We start from the raw sequence: 20,179 nt of genomic DNA, 5'->3' as shown, positions 1-20,179 counted from the left end.
ATTATTCAAATGCTATTTATAACAGATACAATGGGATGCTGGCTGGCAAATGCATTTACATACATTAGATCTTCAAGATAGCCAGAAAGCCAGGATTTTTACTTGCCACACACCATACAAAAGCACATGATTTGCCAACAGAGAACACTTACCAGGCTCGTATGTCTTTATATCTACAGGGATCTCTGCTCATCACTATGGGCTTTGCTTATAACTAGGCAGACAGTATTAAAAGAGAACTGGAAAACCTGGCCACCTTTCTAGATTGAGTTTTACAGACAACTCAATGCCACCTACATTACAGCAAGATACTACCTGGAATTTTACTAAAGCTGCAAGAACAAGGCATGGTCCAGAGTTACGTTTTGCCCCCTGCAGCACAGAGGCGTGCTGTTGCCAGAAGCATTTAGAAATCCACAGTCCAGTACTGGAGAGCACAGTAAGTTCCCCTCCCTCTGTACTCAAAGAATCTCTACCAGAAACACACTCAAGCTATCCAGCGTGACAGTAAATGTTGTCTCATTTCAAACAGAGAACAGAAATCAAGCTTTACTGAGCTCCGAAATATCTCAGTTCAGCCAAAGAAACAAACTTTTCCCCCAATAAAATCTATGTATAAACAGAGAGAAACAAGTTATTTTGCTAAAATCAAACAGTGTAAGGGTACTTTAAATATTTTAGTATTTCACGATGCAGGGGGATAAGAGGGAAAAGAAAGTTTGGTGACAATTTGCAGAGTAAGAGCAGATAAGCACTACCCAGACAGTTTGGAACAAGACACCCAGTACTGAGCAGCTCCACACTGGGGAATAACCCCTCCATCCCCAGCCTGGGCAGGGAGCAAGCCCAGGTTCTGCCCTGCCCCATGTCAGCCTGACACCCAAGTAGCCCAGCTGCAAACAGATTTCCCAACAACATAGCTCTGGCTGCTGTAGCAAGTGTAGACATCTTCCTGTGTGCCACTAACGCCAGAACCTCTGTGGTTTCCACCCACCGAAGCAGATCTGGATGGCAGCAAAGTGCCACCATGTCCCTTAGGCTGCCAGCAGAGAAACTGCATTAGCAATATCAGTGAGATGTCTACAGCAGAAATGCTCGTATAGATGTTCTGGCTGAGACCGAATTGGGTTTGTTACAGGTACAGGGAAAGGCTTCTCAGACCAGAATTGAAAAAGTTTTACAATCAGCAGCAGTTTGAGGAGGATGAGCATAAAGATACATTTTTGACAAGTCTTTCCTACTATTTACAAAAAAAGGTCTTGCAAACCCAGGGATCAGCTAAGAGCAGCACAAAGGGAAGTATCGTGTGCCTGCATCTTAAAGCCACCTTTAAGTTTAGAATTAGCTACCTCACAATCACAGAGAAGTCCAGAAGAGCTGTTCAGGAGCCTCCAAGCACTAAATGCCCTTTTCTCCACCTTTTCTGTTCAAATGGACTCAGGCAGCAGCTCCCTCCCCAAGAGGCACAGCCAGCTCAACAGGTACTTCATTTCTCAAGGAATCTGTGAGTTGCCACAATTGTTGCTTTCCAAATACGCCTTAGAGTTTGGTTTGCATATTTCAGATAAAAACTGGAAAGCCAGAACTTAAAAAGTCTTGGAAATGGGGTTGTATTTATTAAAAAAGTGGGTTTTTTCTGTAGAAACAAGAGCCTGAACTGCAGTATTTCCTCTCTCTCCCTACACCCATATACAAAGCCTTCTCAAATGTAAACTGTGTACCTTTCTATAAGCTCAGTTTAACATTCGTGACCTTTGATTCTCCAAAACTGTCTTCCAGTGATCGCCTGGCATTATTCTTATTAAATTTTTCAATTCCCTTGATTGTCCTGTTAACAATTAACCGATGCCAAAAGCAGCAGTTTGTTTTATGCTTTAAAAGCATGAAGCAGTCTGCGATGCAGACAATTCTGCAGAAAAAAGGAGGATAAAAACAAAAAGGCAAGGGCAAAGGCATGCTTCCTTCTGTCTAAAGACCCAGCAGGTAAGGAAGGTAGTAAAATGAAATGGTTACTCACAGTATGTTTGTCTGGGGTGGGATGTCGGGGATGGTTTCCAACATCAGATGCATGCATCTCACTGTAGTCCTGAAGCACAGGCAGCGACTAGGACAGGAGCAGGAGAAACCAGGCAAGAGGAGAAAACACAAAAAGCCTCGAAGAGCTGAGGGTTTGATCAGCATGGTGTTTGCTGGAGTGTATTTGCCTCAAGTCTGAACTGCAGGGAGCTGACACAAAAAAAAAAAAAAAGAAAAAAAAAAGTTTCCCAGCCCTGAGGTCCAGGAGGAGGGGACTCATCAGCATGTGTTTGCAATTAAATTAAGGCAGTTTGACAGTCCAACCGCCCACCCTCTCTGCACTATGTACATCATACTGTTCCCACCCCTCTTTAATTGTGGTGCTGAAATATAAACTCTTAATTGTGATTGATTTTTGTCTTGTTTCTTATCTTGAACAGCAAGTTAACTCCTCACCTTCTCCTCAGGCATTTATCTGCAGGATGCACCTCTGTGGACAACGACCAGCAAATGACCCTGTGCTTCCAGGGCTGAGCTAGGACGCAGATGACCCAGGGTCAAGCTTTTTTAAAGTCAAAATTTTTGCCTTAGCACACTCTCTGCCAACTAAGGACAGCATCTTATCTAACAGTCAAATGCATCAGGCAGGAAGACTTTCAGGGTAGAGCCTGTCTCTTATTACATGTAGTTACAACATCCAGCAAAAATATGTTTCCAACCATTGACAGGAGGGTGAAATGCTACAGAGAAATGATTTTAAAAGGGAGATCGCTAACAGAGAAATAACCTGCAAATAGAGACAATAAAACCTCATTGTATGCATCCTGTAAAGGTTCTTTGATTTCTGATTAATTTCAAAGCCCTTTTAGCTAGTATAACGTCTTTCTACAAGGATGTCATTTGGAAAAATGTCAGGATTTTTGAGAAATTAAAGGCAATTGGGTGGAGAGGGAAAGAAACAAAGAAACCGAGTTTGAACTGTAGGAAATGCAGATCTCAGTTTCTCCCATTGGGTGATAAAAATTGAGATGCAAAAGGCAGGACTTGTCTCCAGCTAAATTAACCACCTTTCACGGTTATAAAGAAGCTTATAGTGAAAACAGGTTGTCTTCAGGTTTTAAGTTTTTACTATACACGACCTTCAATGTGTGGGTTTAGCAGGAGTTGAGGCATTAACGCTCATTAGGACACAAAGGTACCTGAGGAATTCCAAACAAGGCACCATTCCACATGACCTGGGAGATGAAACAAGTTTCTCATCAACCTGCAAGTCTGCTTTATACCGTAAACTATGACATAATTAACATGACAAAACAGTACTTAAGAGTGACATTTAAACCTCCCCGGTTCTCTTCTCCCTTCAGATTCTTTGTCACTTGAGCATTTGGGGACACAGTGTTGGGTTTTAGGGTTTCACTTCCAAATTTCATGTCGTAGGTGGTAAAAGCTATATTTTTTCCCAGCTATAGGAGGGCATCATACTGCAGGTTTCTGCACCTCACCCTCGGCGATCTGCTGGTTGTTTGTCCTGCCGTCACTTTGGCATGGCAGCAGGTCCACCCCCGCTCGCCCCGTGGCCCCCAGCCATGGCTTGGAGCACAGTGTCCTCTAGTGGCCACCACCCCTTTTCCTACAAAACCCGGCTGTGAAAGGGTAAATCAGCTGCTTCAGCCTCGGTAGGACAATTGGCTCCAGGTGAATGACAGCTTTTCACTCCAGTTTGAGAAATTAAGTACATTAGAAGTCCATCCTTCACGTGCATCAGAAAAGACAATGTTATATCATCAAAGTCTTCAAGACTTAAGTTCTTCCAGCCTGATTGATCCCCTTATCACCTCTGTCCAAAACACATTGAACTCTGGCAAAATAGATTTGGACTCGGTGATCCCAGAGGTCTCTCCCAACCTGATTGATTCTGTGACAGGGTAACACGGCCACTTAGGAGCTGCTCCGTAAATAAATATTTCTAGGAAAATAAAAAATGCTTTCTTCAAACACGCATCAGTGTTTAGGAAAGTCATCAACATCTTCCCTGGCGCATCTGGCCACTTCAAACACAAGGCTTTTGCCTTCTGCCTCCAATTACATCTTAGTGCATCAACTCTGAGCTCTAAGCCAACCATCTGCAAAATAAATCCCTTCCAGGTTTATTTAGATACCTCACAGGAGAGCCTGGCTAGGCATCACTCATGTTTCTGTACGTACCATCTTTGGAATCTTATTTCAGTGCCTGGCTGTGCGGTGGGTGGCAGCTTCTGGGAGGATTGATGGGTATTTGCCTACTACACTTTGTAGGAGTGGGATCTTTAGCCAAGTCAGCAGATTTAACAGCGGCCATACGCCAGGGAATAACCTGAGTGCAAGAAGGCGAGTTCTGCAACCTGTACATTTACTTAGAAGCAGATCTTCACTTGAACTTGAAACACACCTCTTCTGCCTTGCTTACCTCCCCTTCACGACAAAACGGGATGTTTGTGAGATGTTATGAAACGCCAGCAATCACAGCTCCCTTCCTCTTGCATTAATTTATCTTATTTTCCATCAACATGACAAATTGTTTAAAAAGGAGTGTGCTGCCCTGAACAAGAACCAGAAGTTAACTCCTAAGCAACAGGAATCAAAGTTAACGCTTGTGTCCTATGCTGAAGCATTTCCAGCCTCTGCTGGACAGTTTTTTACACTAGTAGAAAGCAAGGAAATTTGGGGTTGTTTTTCAGGTGTGGGGTTTTTTCCCCCCACCACCCTTCTTTGCTTTAACTATCAGTTCTGCCCCAGTAGAAAAATTTCCCTAACCACCACTTCCCAGGGAACTGTGATGTTGCACATTTAACTATGAAGTGAACATAAACATTATCTGATAAATTTAATTTACTTGATACCATTTGTATGGCACAGCTGTAGCTTTCCAAAGTAGAAAAGGATTTTTTTCAGCAAGCGTCACATGAAGGAAAACATTAACACTGAACTAGTCTGTGTTATAGTTGATAAAAGAACATCTATCGTGTACACAGATGACAGGAAGAAACACAAACTACACATCATTATCCTGTGGAATAAAGGTTAACACGTACATTTGATCAGCAACAGCTGTATTTGCTATGATGCTCAGTTTCCTACTACAGCTGAAGCCAAAATATTATTCTCAATACTAGTGAAATGGAAGCCTTGAACAGCAGCTCTTAAAAATCTGCATTCATTAAGCACTGCAACAGAGCACAGGAGACAAGCGGGGAGTTGCAGTGCCAGAATGCATTAAACAAGCTCCTGACATGGTTGGTTTAAGCAATTCCTTGAAGTACAGAAATGGACTAAATAACCTCTTGATATCTGTTGTCTACAGGTCTGGCAGCCAGGTAAGTGAATTCACTCTTTAACCGCTCTGATACATTAAATCTAGATCAGTTCTGTGGGTGCTAACTCCAAAATACATCTTGCACAACATAAAGGTTCAGAAGTCATCAGCTGGGCAGGATTCTTTTGAGAGATTATATTCTGAGGAGTTCATCTAAAACTATGCACCTGCACCATATTATTAAGTGCTTTTTGTAGTGTCTTAACCTTCAATTATGGAAATAAGTACTTACCCACAAAGTATTCTAATCACAACACGAAGCAAAGCCGTGTTAAGAAGGCTAAAAAGTCTTTACTGAATTTATTGATACAGAAATACTTATTAATAAAGTTTACATTGAGTAACACTTTTGCATGCCTCAGGCCAATTTAACTCTAGTTTCTACACATAAGATTTTTCAACTTACACACTAATGATTAAAGCAGCTTGAAGTTAATTTCTTTTTGCAAATTTACCGCGGTATCGAAACCTAAAAGGAGTCACACACTATTAAAGTGAAGACTTCTTAGAACACAAAAGGAAACAGTCAAAGCAGGTAAAATTCCTAGAGAGCTCACAGACTCTACAAAACCAGTTATGCTACAACTCCTCTATTAGAAATGCATACAAAACTACAGTGCAAGTGCTTGTGCACAGGGAAAACATATTTACAGTTCCCCTTCATTTACAGGCTATAAGCAATACTATTTCACAATTATATTACACATAAAATTTCTACTCTGGGTTTGTTTGGATCTGTGTTTTTTTGGACAAGGGGACAAGCTGACAACCTAGAACATAAATTTCCTGTATATATATTTATTTATTCAACCTTATCCAGGAAAAATAGCAGTATTTTATGCATCTTATAGAAAGCTACAAAAATCTAGCAAATGTAATAAAAAAGGCAAATCTGGTGAAAAATTCTGATAAAATATCTCTTACAACTCGGGTGGGATGGGGGGAAAATCAAACAGGGATAAATAAAGGATAACTCCCCTCAACTGGTCAGCTTTACCAGAATCTCAGCAAGGTTTACTAATACGAACCTGAAGTTTAATGTCATTTTTAAAGCAACTTCTTTAAAAGTTTTGTAATTAACAAACTGAAAGATGACCTGGCAGCCAAAAGGAGGAGGCACCCTGTACTATGCAGGGGTATGGAAACTGTGCCACGATCCAGAAAGGCACATACCTGGTATGAGAGCCATTAAGCAGAAATGCCTAACACAGAGGTGACAGCCTTTGGGGAAGCACAGAGAAATATTACACGTAGATTCTATTAAGTTTCCATTTACTGTCATATTCAGAATTTTCATGTGTCGAAAGAAATTCATTGTAGTTTCCAGAAATACAAGATGGGTACTGGGATGTTTACAGGAAACCATCAGCTCAGTGGCCACAGAACTGCCCCATTTAAAATAAAGAAATAAAAATCTGAGGGAGCAAGATAGCTCGGGGTACCATTTAGACCAGAAGTGGAGACTTAGGAAACCAGAGGCAAAACACAGCCTACGCCTGTGTTGTGTGCCAGCGGCCACATGACACTGTATTATCAGATAATATTCTCAAAGATATACAAAAAGCCTATTAAGCAAGGAAGAATTCTCCACCTCGGGCTTAGACGTACAAGAGTCATCCATTTATTTTCAAAGCCACACAGAACTTTAAAACGCTACTTGTCATTAAGCAAGTTGTGCAACTCAGTACCATTAACTGAAAACCCAACATATTTTTGGCAAGACAGTCTTCATTCATTCCTCCTCAGAAAATGAGGAGATGGTGTAATTAAAAAAAAAAAAAAGACATCAAAGTGATACCAACTTACACGCTTCTGATGGGGCAATGCCTTAACATAGCTTCATTACCTACCCAGCTTTAGGAGTACAAGCTCAAGAGTTTCTTTCCAGCCTTTACTGGTTTAGGTAGATTTTTCAAACAGGCTGAACCAAGTAAACTTCCCCTTTTAAACACGGTATCTCCTTCCATACCCACTGCATGAAGACTTGGGAATAAAAATTAAAGAGTTCACATCCACAAAACTGCAGAGTGCAAAGTCCTTCTATATGAACCTGTTAAAACATCTACTTAACTGTTGCAGGAATAAAATAACCCATCAAGTTGATCAACTTCATTCCACCTACCACATGTGGACCGTGTGATTCTAGCCACCTTGCTACAGCAGGGGCACACACATGGGAACACCCGAGAACTGCAGGATGGGCTTTCTAGACTCTCTTGAGGTTCTACATACCCTCCACAAAACTCCATTTGGCTGATTTACCAGGACACACACCCCTCCGCTCAGGCTGGTGCTCTGCACTTCACTCTGCTCAGCCCAGTGGACGTAAGTTCTCTCACACAACAGCAAAATCCCCTAGATTCTGCTTTCACAGTCAGTTTTCACCAACTCACTGCTATGCATCTCCCCATTCAGAATTATTCTGTAAACATTTCCACAGACAACAGTCACAGCCCTGGCTACCCTAGCATCCTGTCAAAGCTAATCACCTTTGCAGCTCTTCACTTGCCTCCATCGTTTTAAAAAAAAACAAAAACAAAAAACAAAAAAACCCCCAACTTTGCATCTCTAATTTACTAGAACACGTGTTTCCCATCAAAAAAACAATATTCTGTAAAACATTTTTACCTTTTACTGAAAAAGTATATATAGTTTATAAGCAAAACTGAGACCAACCAAAGGGGAGCTGATGCTTTCCTTCTCATTCCAAACCTGGATGCCACAAGGGTAATGCCAAAAATTCTTTCATGTCTGTAGAAGTTGTGCTTTTTCAGGTTACTGGAAGAAACAAGATTTGCCAGGTCAGTTTTTACTAATACTTCACCCTCCATTAAACACACACCATGGTAAACACATGGTGGGAGAGAGCAAAGACAGCAAAGGTCTCTGGGGAACTGCTTAAGAATATTTAAAAACTGCAATTCAGTCGAGCAGCCATGAGATTTTTAGACTATCTCTGTGCAGTTAGCATCAGGGAATTAAATCCTCCTTTCCATAAGCAGCTGAGCATTTCACCAACTTGCTTCCTAAGGAATCCCTGCTGTAGGATAAAACTATAGCACACAACTGAGAAGAAAAAACTTTAAAAAGCTATAATGTTTAAGTAAACAGCAGCCACATTCCCCAGCTAGCCGACTGCCTTGGGTGGTCATATTAGCAGGCAAGCAAGTGGTATACATTTGTCAAGCCCTAAGTAGTACTTTATTTTCTGCCTACTTCCTAGAAGAAGGAAATTACTTTTCCCTGTAATAAAGCAGGTAATATTTCAAGGGGTCAGGCAGAGGCAGACTCAAGACCTTTTCCCTCAAAAAGTTTACAGGGGGATCTGGCTTTAGTTCAGAGGGTTTAGTTTCTTCCTCCTCTTGTGTCTCATCCTCCATATCCTCACTGTTGTTGTTATCATCTGAGGGGTTGGAGATACGACTAGCGAAGACCTCTTTGTCCAAGAAAACAATAGTTTCCATGCGACGGCGACGCACACGTCTTCGTTTAAATCTTGGGGTGTTCTTCAGCCCGTTTCCATTTTTGCTCATCGCTTCTTGATGTATAATTTTTTTAATGGTTCCTCGGATGGCTATGCGAGCCAGATCCTGAAGGCTGCGAACAGCCACCGGGGCTAAAACAAAATGAAAACCATGAACAGATATGGAGAAACTCCCCTCGAGAGCACTCATAGGAAAAGTTGTATTTGTTCAAATTAAATCAGGCCACTTGAATTCCCTGCTGTGATTACAAAACCAGCTCTATTCAACTCCTGTCAACTCAGATAAACTGTAACTTTCCAAAGAAAATTTAATTATGTATTTCTCTCATTAACTGAAGAAAAAGAATGGGATGAAAAACAGTTTCATATTTTGATGTCAAGTCCTCACAATTATTTTAAGATACATGCCTTAAACATTATAAGAATGCAGACTTAGTGACTGAAACTGTGACTGTTTAATAACTTAGAGAAAAAGATATTTTCCTACCATAGATAACTAGACCTGAAGTCTATTTAACTCTTCCACAAAATGATTTTTCTATTGTGAAGTTACTTCAGCTTTGCCAAGTTCTTCACTTATAAAACATGAGTACTATTTATGCTCTTCAAAAACTGCTTCAGACTTAGTGGGTGAAGACAGGCTGGAAACCATTTGGCAAAAGTAATTATAGAAGAATACAATAAGTTACTGTATTAAAATACCTCCCACACTAATGGTTTGGAAGACTGTTCTGTCTTCTGCACTTATTTGCTGCCAGCCCACAAATGTACAACACAAGTCATGCAGCATAAAGAAAAAAAAAATGTATTGATACACACACATCCATGTACTAAAATGAATTAAAACTGAAACAAACAAAAAAACCCTGCCTTCTACTGTCAAGTAAGCATTCCTGGGACCTGAATGAAGGAGGCAGGAAAAAAAAAAAAAAAATCACATGTAATATAAATGCAGGTCTCACTACAAAGCCACGATACAAAGTATGCTGAAATATGCACTTAGTGGACTTTATAGCACTGCATGGACTGCTTACTGAGCTGCTTTTTGTCATGCAAAGACACCTTTCCAGAATAAGAACAAAGCCTGACTAATCTCTTTATGGAAGTATCTCTGTCTTCATGTGGTCTTAAGAGGCCTCTCTACACTTAAGTCTTAATCTAAAGATTGAGGCCACTGCATACAACCTGCATTTCAAACAGCTACCCAAAAATTGCACAACTTCCATCCCTCAAGCGTTTCAGGTTCAGGATGATTGTAAATTGCTGGGTGATTAAAACTTCTGAGTAGATAAAATGTATGTTCACAGGTACTGCTTGTGTATTTTCCATCACCACAGTGCCTGAGAACCACAACAGTACGCAATTCAGGATTGAAAGAGATGTCTGCGTGTGCAAAAACAGTGACCAAGCATCCCACAAAGTTTAGGTATAATTTCACACGAAATCCTTTGTATTTAGAATCTATTTTATGCAATTCTGATTTTTGCACCAGGCCTCCAGATATCCTCAACGGCAGGCTGGGATCCAACACAAGACTTAGACAACTGTTCAAAGAAGGAAGCAGTTGAGAGTAATTTTCCTCAAAGGATTCATAGGGATGTTACATCTAAGAAAGCAAGGTGCAGCTTACAGCCAAATAGCAGAAGAAACCTCCCCCATACTCAAGAATGTCTGTACTCACGCAAGTGAACAAGACTTGATTTTCCTGAATCTGCGTGGTTAGGCTGAATCAAAGGAGCAAAAGAAACAGCAAGAATCTTCTTGGTCTCCCAGGCAGAAGGACCAGTACGAGTTATCTTAGTCAACTAAACCAAAACAAGGAGATTATTGTCCATTGTGTGAACCACAGTACGATTTTTGAACAAAAAATGAACAAACAACTTTTCTGCCTGCACAAGTGGTTGAAGTACTAGAAGCCACAACAGTAAAAGTTAAGTAATAAGGAGAAACACTGGGGTTTTTCTGAGAAAATTCAGAACTGCTTACAGGATTAGCCCCAAGGAACTTCATCTGTTGAAACAGAGCATGGGTACTGGCAGTTTGGGTCACCCTGCTTTCCCAGATCTTCCTCAATTCTGAATCAGAACAGCTATGTCTGACCACTGAGAAAACACATCAGTCACTGATGAACACTCACTCTTGAAGGAAGTCTGTGGATCACTAGATTTCTCTTTCAGCTCAAATCTCCTACACTAACTCACTGCACAGCATCTTACTGGGAAGAAACTCTGCACTCTGCTCATCTCAACCACCCTGACAGAGGTAAACCGTCAGATAACTACACCTTAGCCATCCAAGTCCACTAAAACAACACACCTTTACACCAGAAAGACAGGCTGACTACAATCTTGAGCTCACACACAGGGCCGTTATCCACTTTTTACTAAAAAGAATCCATTGACACTTGTACACTTGTAAATAGGGACAACTTGTACACTTTCTCATAAGTCAGGGTGTAAAATTTTGTATTTTACCGTAAGTACAACACTAGATTATATAAAACTTGAACAAAGCCTCGCTGACATTTTTCTGCAGCATGAAAGTAAATTTGCACTTAACAACAATAGATCAGAATATGTGAAAGACTGGTACAACTATGAATTTCTTAACTATTATGAAGAGTGCAGAGTTCAGTTTCCACTCATAGTGAAAAGTGATGCACTTGATGCTTTCTCCAATCTGCTACAAGAAAGGCAAACTAAAGGAAGAGCTATTGACTAAACCAAGATCAGAACTAAGAATAACTGAATGAGAAACATAAGTAGAAAAGCACTCAACCTTCTCTTCTAGAGGCATGACAAGAATTCCCCCAACTTTCAACAGGTTCTTCATGTAGTCTTCGTGTTCCTTCTGTACTCCAGCACCACAGTACACACGGTCATACTGAGTACAGTCCGGCGAAATCTCTAAACAATTGCCGGTTACAAAAGATGGCTCACAAAATTCAAATCTGAAAATGAAGATGTGTATCATACAAGAATATTACAATTTATCAAATGAATTATTTTCATGATTCTGAAATAAATGAAACAATGAAAAATACTTAAACCAAAAGTTTCATGGCATTTCTCCCCTGAAGCCTGTATATTCTAGACATTACCAGAACAGACCACAGCTAGAAGTCTCAAAACCACAGAACAATGAGGTGAGAATTCATAGATGAAAATCTCCAAAGGATAAGGATGCATAGTTTCATACTTGAGTTGCACATAACTCTTCAGAACAAGCTATTTTTAATCACCTGATGCTGACTCAGTTATAATACACAAATATAAATATTAGACCTGCAATTCCAAATGTTAGAAGTCTTTTGAGGACTGCACCAGGGTTTTTTTGGCATTTTCAAAAGCTTTTAAATGGTTTTCAGATGTTGTGGGGAACTATAACCTGATGCTTCAGAAATATGCTTTGCTGAAGCCAACAGAAGTTTTGCCATTAGCTTCAAAAGAACTGTGATTTCACCCTTCATAAAAAGAATTTTTGCCTATAGCATTTCTGATCCAGTTTGAAAGAAAAATGAATGATTCTACGATGCTTCTGGTTTTCTTACGTGCTCCAAATCTACATAAGCTTTAAACCCCACATTTAAGGGCTGATTTTGGTAGAAGTTGTACAACATATCCATTCTTTCTACTGGTATCTTGAGAGGCAGCTTAATATAGCACCTATTTATTCCTAAACACTTCCTGAAGCTTTCTGCTTTTGCAAAGCCTGCTAGACATTCAGAGCAGCCAGCTAACAGCTCCTGCACACGGTGTTCTATCAGCATAACCCAGCAGCCATTTCTCTCAGCAATGCCAATTTTCCAGTCATGTTGATTTCTGAATTCAGCTCACTTTTGCTCCATAGCTGTATTTATCTGGATAGAGGAAAAAAAAGTCTTCCTTAAAACACCTATTCAAACAGCAGCAATGTGACTCTGAAACAAAGCCAGTCATCTGTGTGCAAGCACCTTCCACTCTGCAAACTTCAGTCTGCTGCCAACATCAAGAAAATACAGTGCTCTCATCAGCAGTTTTCCAGTACAGCAGCAACAGCACAAGGCTGAGCAGTTTAAATTCTAGCACGTAATGACTAATTTTCTTCCTCCCAAGAGAGGAGGACTATCAAGTATCCAGAGATGCTTTACTTCCTTGTTTGAACAAACTGTGAGACGGATCCAAAAATATGACAGCTACAACTTTTATTGCTGAGGTTACTATTGGCAATGGTTATCTTGCTGGAAAGTTATTACTTGTGACAGCAGCAGAATGGAGGTTCTAAGGAAGAACATAAATCAGATCCCAAGCAGTTTTAGTACCAACTTAATCATCATAAAACTACCTTCATATTTTAAAACACCATTTTTCTTTTTCTCAGATAAAACATATTAGGCCACCACAGAAATCAGTTCATATTCGTCTCGTAAGCATGCATGCTCTCAGATTGCAAACATAACTGTTATTTGCAAGTATCAAGCTGTTACCTGCAAGTGCATTTTAAAATAAGTAACCTTCAGCTTCCTCTAAGCTCTGCAACAGCAGCTCTGCTACTAAAAACACTGCAAAAATTCTGAAACTCCCCCACAATGCACATCAGCTTAGAAGGTCACACACTGCAGCTCAGCAAGCCTAAGGAGCCAGAATCCTCAATTACCCTGAATCCAGAGCTGCCACAGGGGACCAAGAACTGCCATGACTAAAGCCAAAAGCACCAAATGAATCCAAAGGGGCATTCCGCATTCTTACTTGTCAAAGCTGTCACTTGTTTTAATGAAGAAGTCCAATTTCTGCTTCGCATATTCGGTCACATCCGAATGAAGCTCCACACCATGGTTAACCCCAAAAGGACCTGCAAATGTAGAACACTAGGATAAAGGTAACAGGCAACACAAAATCCAGCAGGACTGAATACACTGCAGGTTACCTCCTATAACAGATTGCTCCTTGAGTCAGGCAGTCAGCGCTTGTGTAGGGTCAGCTATCTTAGTACTACAATGGGGATTGCAACCCTACACCTGCAATTTCTGGCAGCAAAGGAGGCTGTTTTGCACAATTGATTTTGAATCAATCGCTCTTAACTGCAGGAAATTCCTCTGTAGGAGGGAAACACTGATACTATTGCTGTAAAACTGACCACTCGGAAAAAATTCCAATGCAGAACAATACCCTGCATGTTTTAGTAAATCCTTCCTGAAAATCTTTAGCCTATCAGCAAGGGGGTATAAAAATAATATTAAAATCTCCTCAGAGGAATCAGGAACAGTCACCATATATTGTACCTCAATTAAGAGCAAAAATAAATTGGGAAATACAGAAGTTGTTCAGCACCCACGCTTTTTATTCAGAACTGACTTGGTAACTTTTTCAAAAATTCAAAGAGTTCAAAAGCCCTGGAGTTACATATTGGCATCCTGGGTAATCCCAACAGACCCATCAGAAAACCACAAATGTGATTCCACGAAAAGCCATGGGAGATGGGAGTGATGCTCTATCCTGACAACAAACACTTCAGCAGTTAAAATTCCTGACACCCTCACAAAAGGAAAATATGTTCCCTATAGTCACTTGCTGTCTATCCTGGCAGCACAGTGGCTGACTGAAATACTTAAGGGCGAACTGTAATTGTATAATTGCACTTTGATGCTTTGCTTTGTGCCTACTGCAGATGTGGTCACAAAGTCAGTTCTGATGCACTAACTGCTTTCCAGAGACTATTCCCACCTGTATGTTGGGAAGAGTCAAGACTGAATCTCAAACATGTTTCAGTCTAGACAGGACAGTGTGAAAACAAACAAGGCACAGAGCAGCTATAGTCACAGGTTTCTGTGGACATGCTCAATCCTAGTTTAAACATGGCACTCCTGTACCTGAGCTGGGTTCTTGCTTAAGGGACAACAAACCCAAGTTTGTGTCCAGGCCTGCAGGAATCCACTACAGCCTCCTGTGCAATTACATCGCTGCCTGTTCTGAACTGCCACAGAAATCTGGATCCCATCCAGTTCCAGAGAGAAGGTTGCAAGAATCCTAATAAATTGGCCACTTGGATTAATGCATTCTTTACTTCCCTAGCTATCTTTTAGTTTCATTGTTTGAGGAATGTTTCATTCTCAATTTCAAAACTTTTTCTTTTTTAATCTAACATAAACAGTTAACATGATTGAAAAGGCATTTACCCAAGATGAGTCCAACCATAGAACTCAGATAACCAGTGCCACTGCCAAGATTCAAAAATGACAGCCCTGGTTGCAGATCCAAAGCTTCCATCACCTCAGAGTAAATGCATGGTGCTGAAAGATGAATATTTCCATGCTTCCATGCCAAGTCCTTGTAGGCATTGTCTTTGAACTCTTCCAGGTAGTAATCTCCTCGATCAACGGCTCGGAACGCCTGTTCTACCAGTTCTGTTCGGATGTATTGTGCCTCCTTCAGGTTATCAATTAATTCATCATTATCTTCTCCTGCACTCACTGCACCTCCCATCTTCAATGGTTTTCTATAAGCACTAAAACTAAAAGAATAATAAAGGAAGGTGAGGTGCAGAGCATGCACTTGAACACTAAATTATGCTGCTGCATATGAAGTACTTAGAGAGAGACTTTTAGGTACTCTAAGGACCACAAGCAGCAGAAAAAGATTACCATCAGCACCCCCATCCCCCAGTCAAACAATGAAAAACAAAATGCAGCAGATCCAGCATCTAGTACCTGACACTACTGGGGAAAATCACAATAGACAATTTAAATGTGCAATGCCCGTCTTCAAACACTACCAACGTTTTACTAGCATGTCAGCTTTTTCACTGAACCCTTTTATATAAAGGATTATTCTAGCTCCTATGCTTATAGGTCATTTTTCATTGCAAATGCAACCAACAGTGGAAATTCGGTTTGCCTAACAGAATTCTTCCTACACGCAGACTTTCTATCTCTAATAGTATCAAGGGGAAATTAAGAGACTAAGACACAGGCAGCAGGAACCAGAAAAATCTCAAATTACATCTTCTTTGAACATGCGTCAGGATGCTGATTTCACAGAGGTTAAAACCTCTGACCTAGAGCACAAGCTTACTTACTTTAGCAAATGCACTTTCACACAGCCCATCTTTAGAGCTTAAGCCACCATCATCACTAAAACACTTAAGGATACAGTCAGCAACCGCAGAGAGAATTTCCACTGAAGCCTGTGGAATTCCTTAAGTCCTAGATGAGCTAACCCCCCCATCTGGAAACTCTTCAGTGACACAGATTTATAAATTACAAACACTTCTGACTTCACTGACATGATCATCTCCAGCAACCTATCCAGGCTTGGGGATGGGGTGGGGGAAAGAAAAGCAAGCACCTTCCTTGACTGTGCATTACACTAAGCATGGCTATGTGCTTCATGTAGTAAAACATCTGTAGGTTTTAAAGAAAAAGGTATGGGGGAAAAGAACATAGAAGAAGTTATCACTCAAAATTAATCTAGCTTTTCTTCCCTACCCATATCTTAAAAAAAAAAATAAAATCCTTTTCAGAAAACACAACATGATTTTTTTTAAAAATGCATTTATTTACAATGCCTTTCTTTGCTCACAATAACAACCACAGAAGCAGCAGTTTTAGGTTCATTCCTGGGATCAGTTGATCTGCCTACAGCTAAATTGTTGGGGTTTATTTGTTAGGTTCAGCAAGAGCAAATTATACACTTTCAGTTTCAGAGGAAACAAAGAAAAGCTACAGGAGTCTAAGGAAATTTCACAGTTACTCAAATAACATACCATCCTGATCACCTGCAGAGACACACAAAACAGGATATACTTAGGCAGTGAACTCGAGCCAGTTTTTAATACATTCGTGTCTCAAATACATCAATCCAGCTTCAGACCATTAATAAAACCTAAAAAAAAATGCCACCCCTCTCCTTTCTATAGTTACTCCTTCATTTTCTCTATAAAAAATGATTGTGTTTTATTATTTCACAGTGGAAATGCATCAAGCTGAAGGCTTAGGTGGGTTCATCAGCCAATTTGATTTTTTTTTTCCTTTCTCCTCTTACTTGTCGTTGCATCTGCACATACAGGGCTGCTTTTATCTTTGGTCATATGCTTTATATAACATTCTTCATTAAAATACTCTCTTCCCTGAGGGTGTTGATTCCCTTGACTTTCTTTTGTATATTTTGTTTTTAGGCTTGCTTCTTTCTTCCACTTAAGCTCTTTTTGCTATTAAAAACCTACATTTTTAGATCTCAAGTATGAATAAAAAGTTGTGGCTTTAACAGTGTTCCACTTTGGATCCCCAACAAATTCTTTCTGATGCATGCAAGCCTCACTGGGACAACTGGTCCGACCTGGTTTTAACTCAGCTATATGATCAACAACTGTTCTTCCATATTCTATGACATGGGAGATATTTTTCTAACTAGATCAAGGAATCTCCAAGCTGTGACAGCTGTCAGTTACTTCTGAAATGATCACTTTTACTAGACACTAGCTTACTTCCAATAAAATCCACGTTTTACATGCAGAACACAGAACTTTGACATTTAAACTCCTCTTTGGATAATTCCACATCTTTGTTTAACCTCGTTTCCCTTCTCCTATTGGACGTGGGAACCAAGACTACAAGTAGGACTTATTTTTAGCAAGCTTTTTAAAACAAGATCCTCTGCCTCCACAACTGGCACAGATGCACTTTTCACACTTCTAGGTAAAGCACAGATTTCCACAAATCTGAGCAGGCATGAAGTTCATGTGCAAAAGTTATGATCGTTAGCAGATCACAACACAGGTATCAAACCACACAGCCTTTTAATATTGAAATATCCCTTCAATTGCATGTTGCTATCTTCCCCTTTAAGAAAAACAAACCAGAAAAACAAACAAACAAAAACCCAAGTGTGACATGAGAAGCTGCATTCAGACGCCTGGAACACAACACTGAAATTAAAGCAATTTCTTACAACACAAACATCAGCAGGTGCACAGGGGAAGACTCAAAACAATGCACAGGGCACACAAATGCAATTCTTCACCCCAACGCATTTCCAGGGTAATTCCTGCTCTGACATCATACGCTCCAGACGGAATAACAAAGGTGAGGATGTTTACCGATTTAAAAAAAAAAAAAAAGTTACAGCTGCCGCAGCTTTCAATCCGATCCCTCCTAACCCTCTCAAATAACAAATTAAAAAGCCCCACGCCATACAGCTCAACCACTACCTGCGTTATCAGGCTGCTGCCGAGGAAACTGATGGAGATGAGAGAGTGGGAGGGAGGTCCAGGAAAGCCTGATGTTGATTCCTCACCACCGCCGCCACCCACCCCCGCTTTAATTACCCCTGGGTGCGGCCCGTCCCCACACAGCACCGCTGCCTCCAGCCATGCCCAGGGCGGCCCTGCGGGAGCCGGTGGTGGGGCAAAGGAGAGGCCATGAGAAAGGCCGCGCCCCCACCGCGGGGCACCCTCAGCAGGAGCCCCAGCGCCGGAGGAAGGCCGCAGGGCTGAGGGGGGGCAGCGGCCTGAGGAGGCTCCGGACGGGGCTGAGGTGAAGGGGGGGTGCGATGGGGGGGAGCGCTGCAGCGGCCCGGTGAAAGTCGAGTCGAGCCGGGACCCGCCGCACCTCAGCAGACAGGGTCTCCGCGCGCCCCGGCCGTACCTGAGCGGCGGGTCGGCGCGGCCCGCTCCCCTCTCGGGCCCGGCGGCGCGGCCGTCCCGCCCCGCTCCGCACCGGTAAACACTGCCCAGCTGAGCGCCGGCCGCGCCGCTGCGCATGCGCGGCGCGCACCATCGCGGCGGGGGAGGGGGGGGGGCGGGGAGCAGACCACTGCTGCGCGGCGGGGGGCGCTGCTTGGGTTGTACCATGCAGACCTGGCGTGGGGGGAAGACTGTACCACTGCGGGGCGCGGGGCAGAGCCGGTTCCCTGAGGGGAGACCCGGCAGGGCCGGGCCCGTCCCAGCGCGGGGGAGGCCGAGGGGTTCCGGGCTCCGTCACAGCAGGAGCCCGCCCTTCCCTGGCGGCACTGCGGCCTGAAAACAGACTGGGCCTATATATGGGACCTGCTTATGGGGCCTAGTTACAGGGCCTGTGTGTAAGGCCTGCATTTGGAGCCTACAGACCAGGCCTTAATACAAAGCACAGCACACAACACACTGGGCCTACCGGTGAGAGCAACATACAGACCGACCCTAGGTACAAACTGGGTCTAAATACAGCCTAGGTCAACAGGCTGGGCCTGTAGGTAGGGCCTAAATCAGGACCAGAGCTACAGATAGGGGCTAAATGCAGATGGAGCCAACAGACCAGGCTTAAATATGGCCTGGGCCAGCAGCCTGGGGATACGAGCAGGGCCTAAATGCAGACCAGGTCTGAATACAGACTGGGCCAACAGCCTGCACCCACAAATCCAGCCTAAATACAGACCAGGACTAAATACAGACTAAGACTCTCCTCTTTCTCCATCTGTCCCTGGGAACATCCCATCATCCCAGTGTGGCTGCCTTCCCCCAGCCCCGTACCCCCTTCCCTGCCCTAACTTCTGGCTCCCCGCACAGGGCTGCATTTCCACACCTGCTCCTTCAGCTCAGCGCCCAGTTCTCCCAGTTCTCCCAGTCCCCATCCCCTGCAGGACACCTCCACAGCACACCCCGCTGTGACAGCACATTGCCCTAGCTCCGAGGGTGATCGCGGCTTCCCAGGGTGTGGGAGCGGATGCACGGAGCAGCCCAGCGTTGGGAGCTGGCGAGGGGCTGGGGGGATGCCAGTCTCCAGCTGGCACACACAGTCCTCGCGCTGTAGCTGAACCTCCTGTGTGAAGCGTGGCCAACACCAGATGTTCTGATATCGTTAGTCAGGCTTGGGGAAAAAATCATGGGAACTTAGAAAAAAAACATTACTGCGGGAGCTAACTGATATTCTGTGTTTTGAGCCTATTAACACCCATCTTGAGCCATATGCTTGGAGGGGTTTTTTTTTTTTTTGCTGCAACCATAAAGCTAGAAAGAAATTCACTGAGAAGAAAATAAGTGAGATGCATATTCACCTGACTCCAGGGGCTGGGGCTTGAAGGAAACATGGAGTATTGCGAGACTGCCACAGTATCAGACTTGCCATTCGTGCAGTGGAGGGATCCCTGGCCCCTGATGTGATCTGGCTGCGTGTTAGGCACCTGATTTAGGTTTTACCCAGCCACGTAGGCTCCTTCAGTGGTTGTAACCAACATGGCAGGGCCTGACAAGACATGGGGAAAAGGTGGTTCCTCTCACCCATCTCAAAATGAGAGAAATTACCCTCTAAAAGTGCGTGTCTGTCTTCATCCGTAATGACCCACACAGCTCTGGCTGAGGCTCTGTGATCTGTGTGACAT

General features: G+C 42.5%; 2 protein-coding genes across 4 annotated transcripts in view; both read right to left on the bottom strand.

The window, feature by feature from the left end:
* LOC137672252 (peroxidasin homolog) overlaps positions 1-2,181 on the bottom strand; it is a 41,090-nt gene extending 38,909 nt beyond the window's left edge. The window contains exon 1 of the mRNA XM_068416357.1: positions 2,018-2,181. Within this exon, the coding sequence (XP_068272458.1) occupies positions 2,018-2,181 (164 nt within the window). The remainder of the gene's footprint in view (positions 1-2,017) is intronic.
* A 3,458-nt stretch (positions 2,182-5,639) lies between these two features.
* On the bottom strand, positions 5,640-18,566 carry PCMTD2 (protein-L-isoaspartate (D-aspartate) O-methyltransferase domain containing 2). 3 transcript variants are annotated; one of them, XM_068416323.1, is made up of 7 exons: positions 18,472-18,566; positions 18,040-18,063; positions 15,007-15,341; positions 13,580-13,682; positions 11,631-11,802; positions 10,534-10,657; positions 5,640-8,984 (listed from the first exon to the last, which is right to left on the bottom strand). In XM_068416323.1, the coding sequence occupies exons 3-7, from the start codon at positions 15,311-15,313 to the stop codon at positions 8,602-8,604; spliced, it is 1,089 nt and encodes a 362-aa protein (XP_068272424.1). In that variant the 5' UTR covers positions 15,314-15,341; positions 18,040-18,063; positions 18,472-18,566; the 3' UTR covers positions 5,640-8,601. The 3 variants fall into 3 exon arrangements, with proteins under 3 accessions (XP_068272424.1, XP_068272421.1, XP_068272422.1); XM_068416320.1 differs by lacking the exon at positions 18,040-18,063; XM_068416321.1 differs by lacking the exon at positions 18,472-18,566 and having other exon boundaries at positions 18,036-18,464.
* Between the last annotated feature and the right edge of the window lie 1,613 nt (positions 18,567-20,179).

This window comes from Nyctibius grandis, chromosome 19 (assembly GCF_013368605.1).
Source record: "Nyctibius grandis isolate bNycGra1 chromosome 19, bNycGra1.pri, whole genome shotgun sequence".
Classification (NCBI taxonomy): domain Eukaryota; kingdom Metazoa; phylum Chordata; class Aves; order Nyctibiiformes; family Nyctibiidae; genus Nyctibius; species Nyctibius grandis.
The sequence above is the reverse complement of the archived record's forward strand: the minus strand, read 5'-3'. Positions and strand labels throughout refer to the sequence as shown.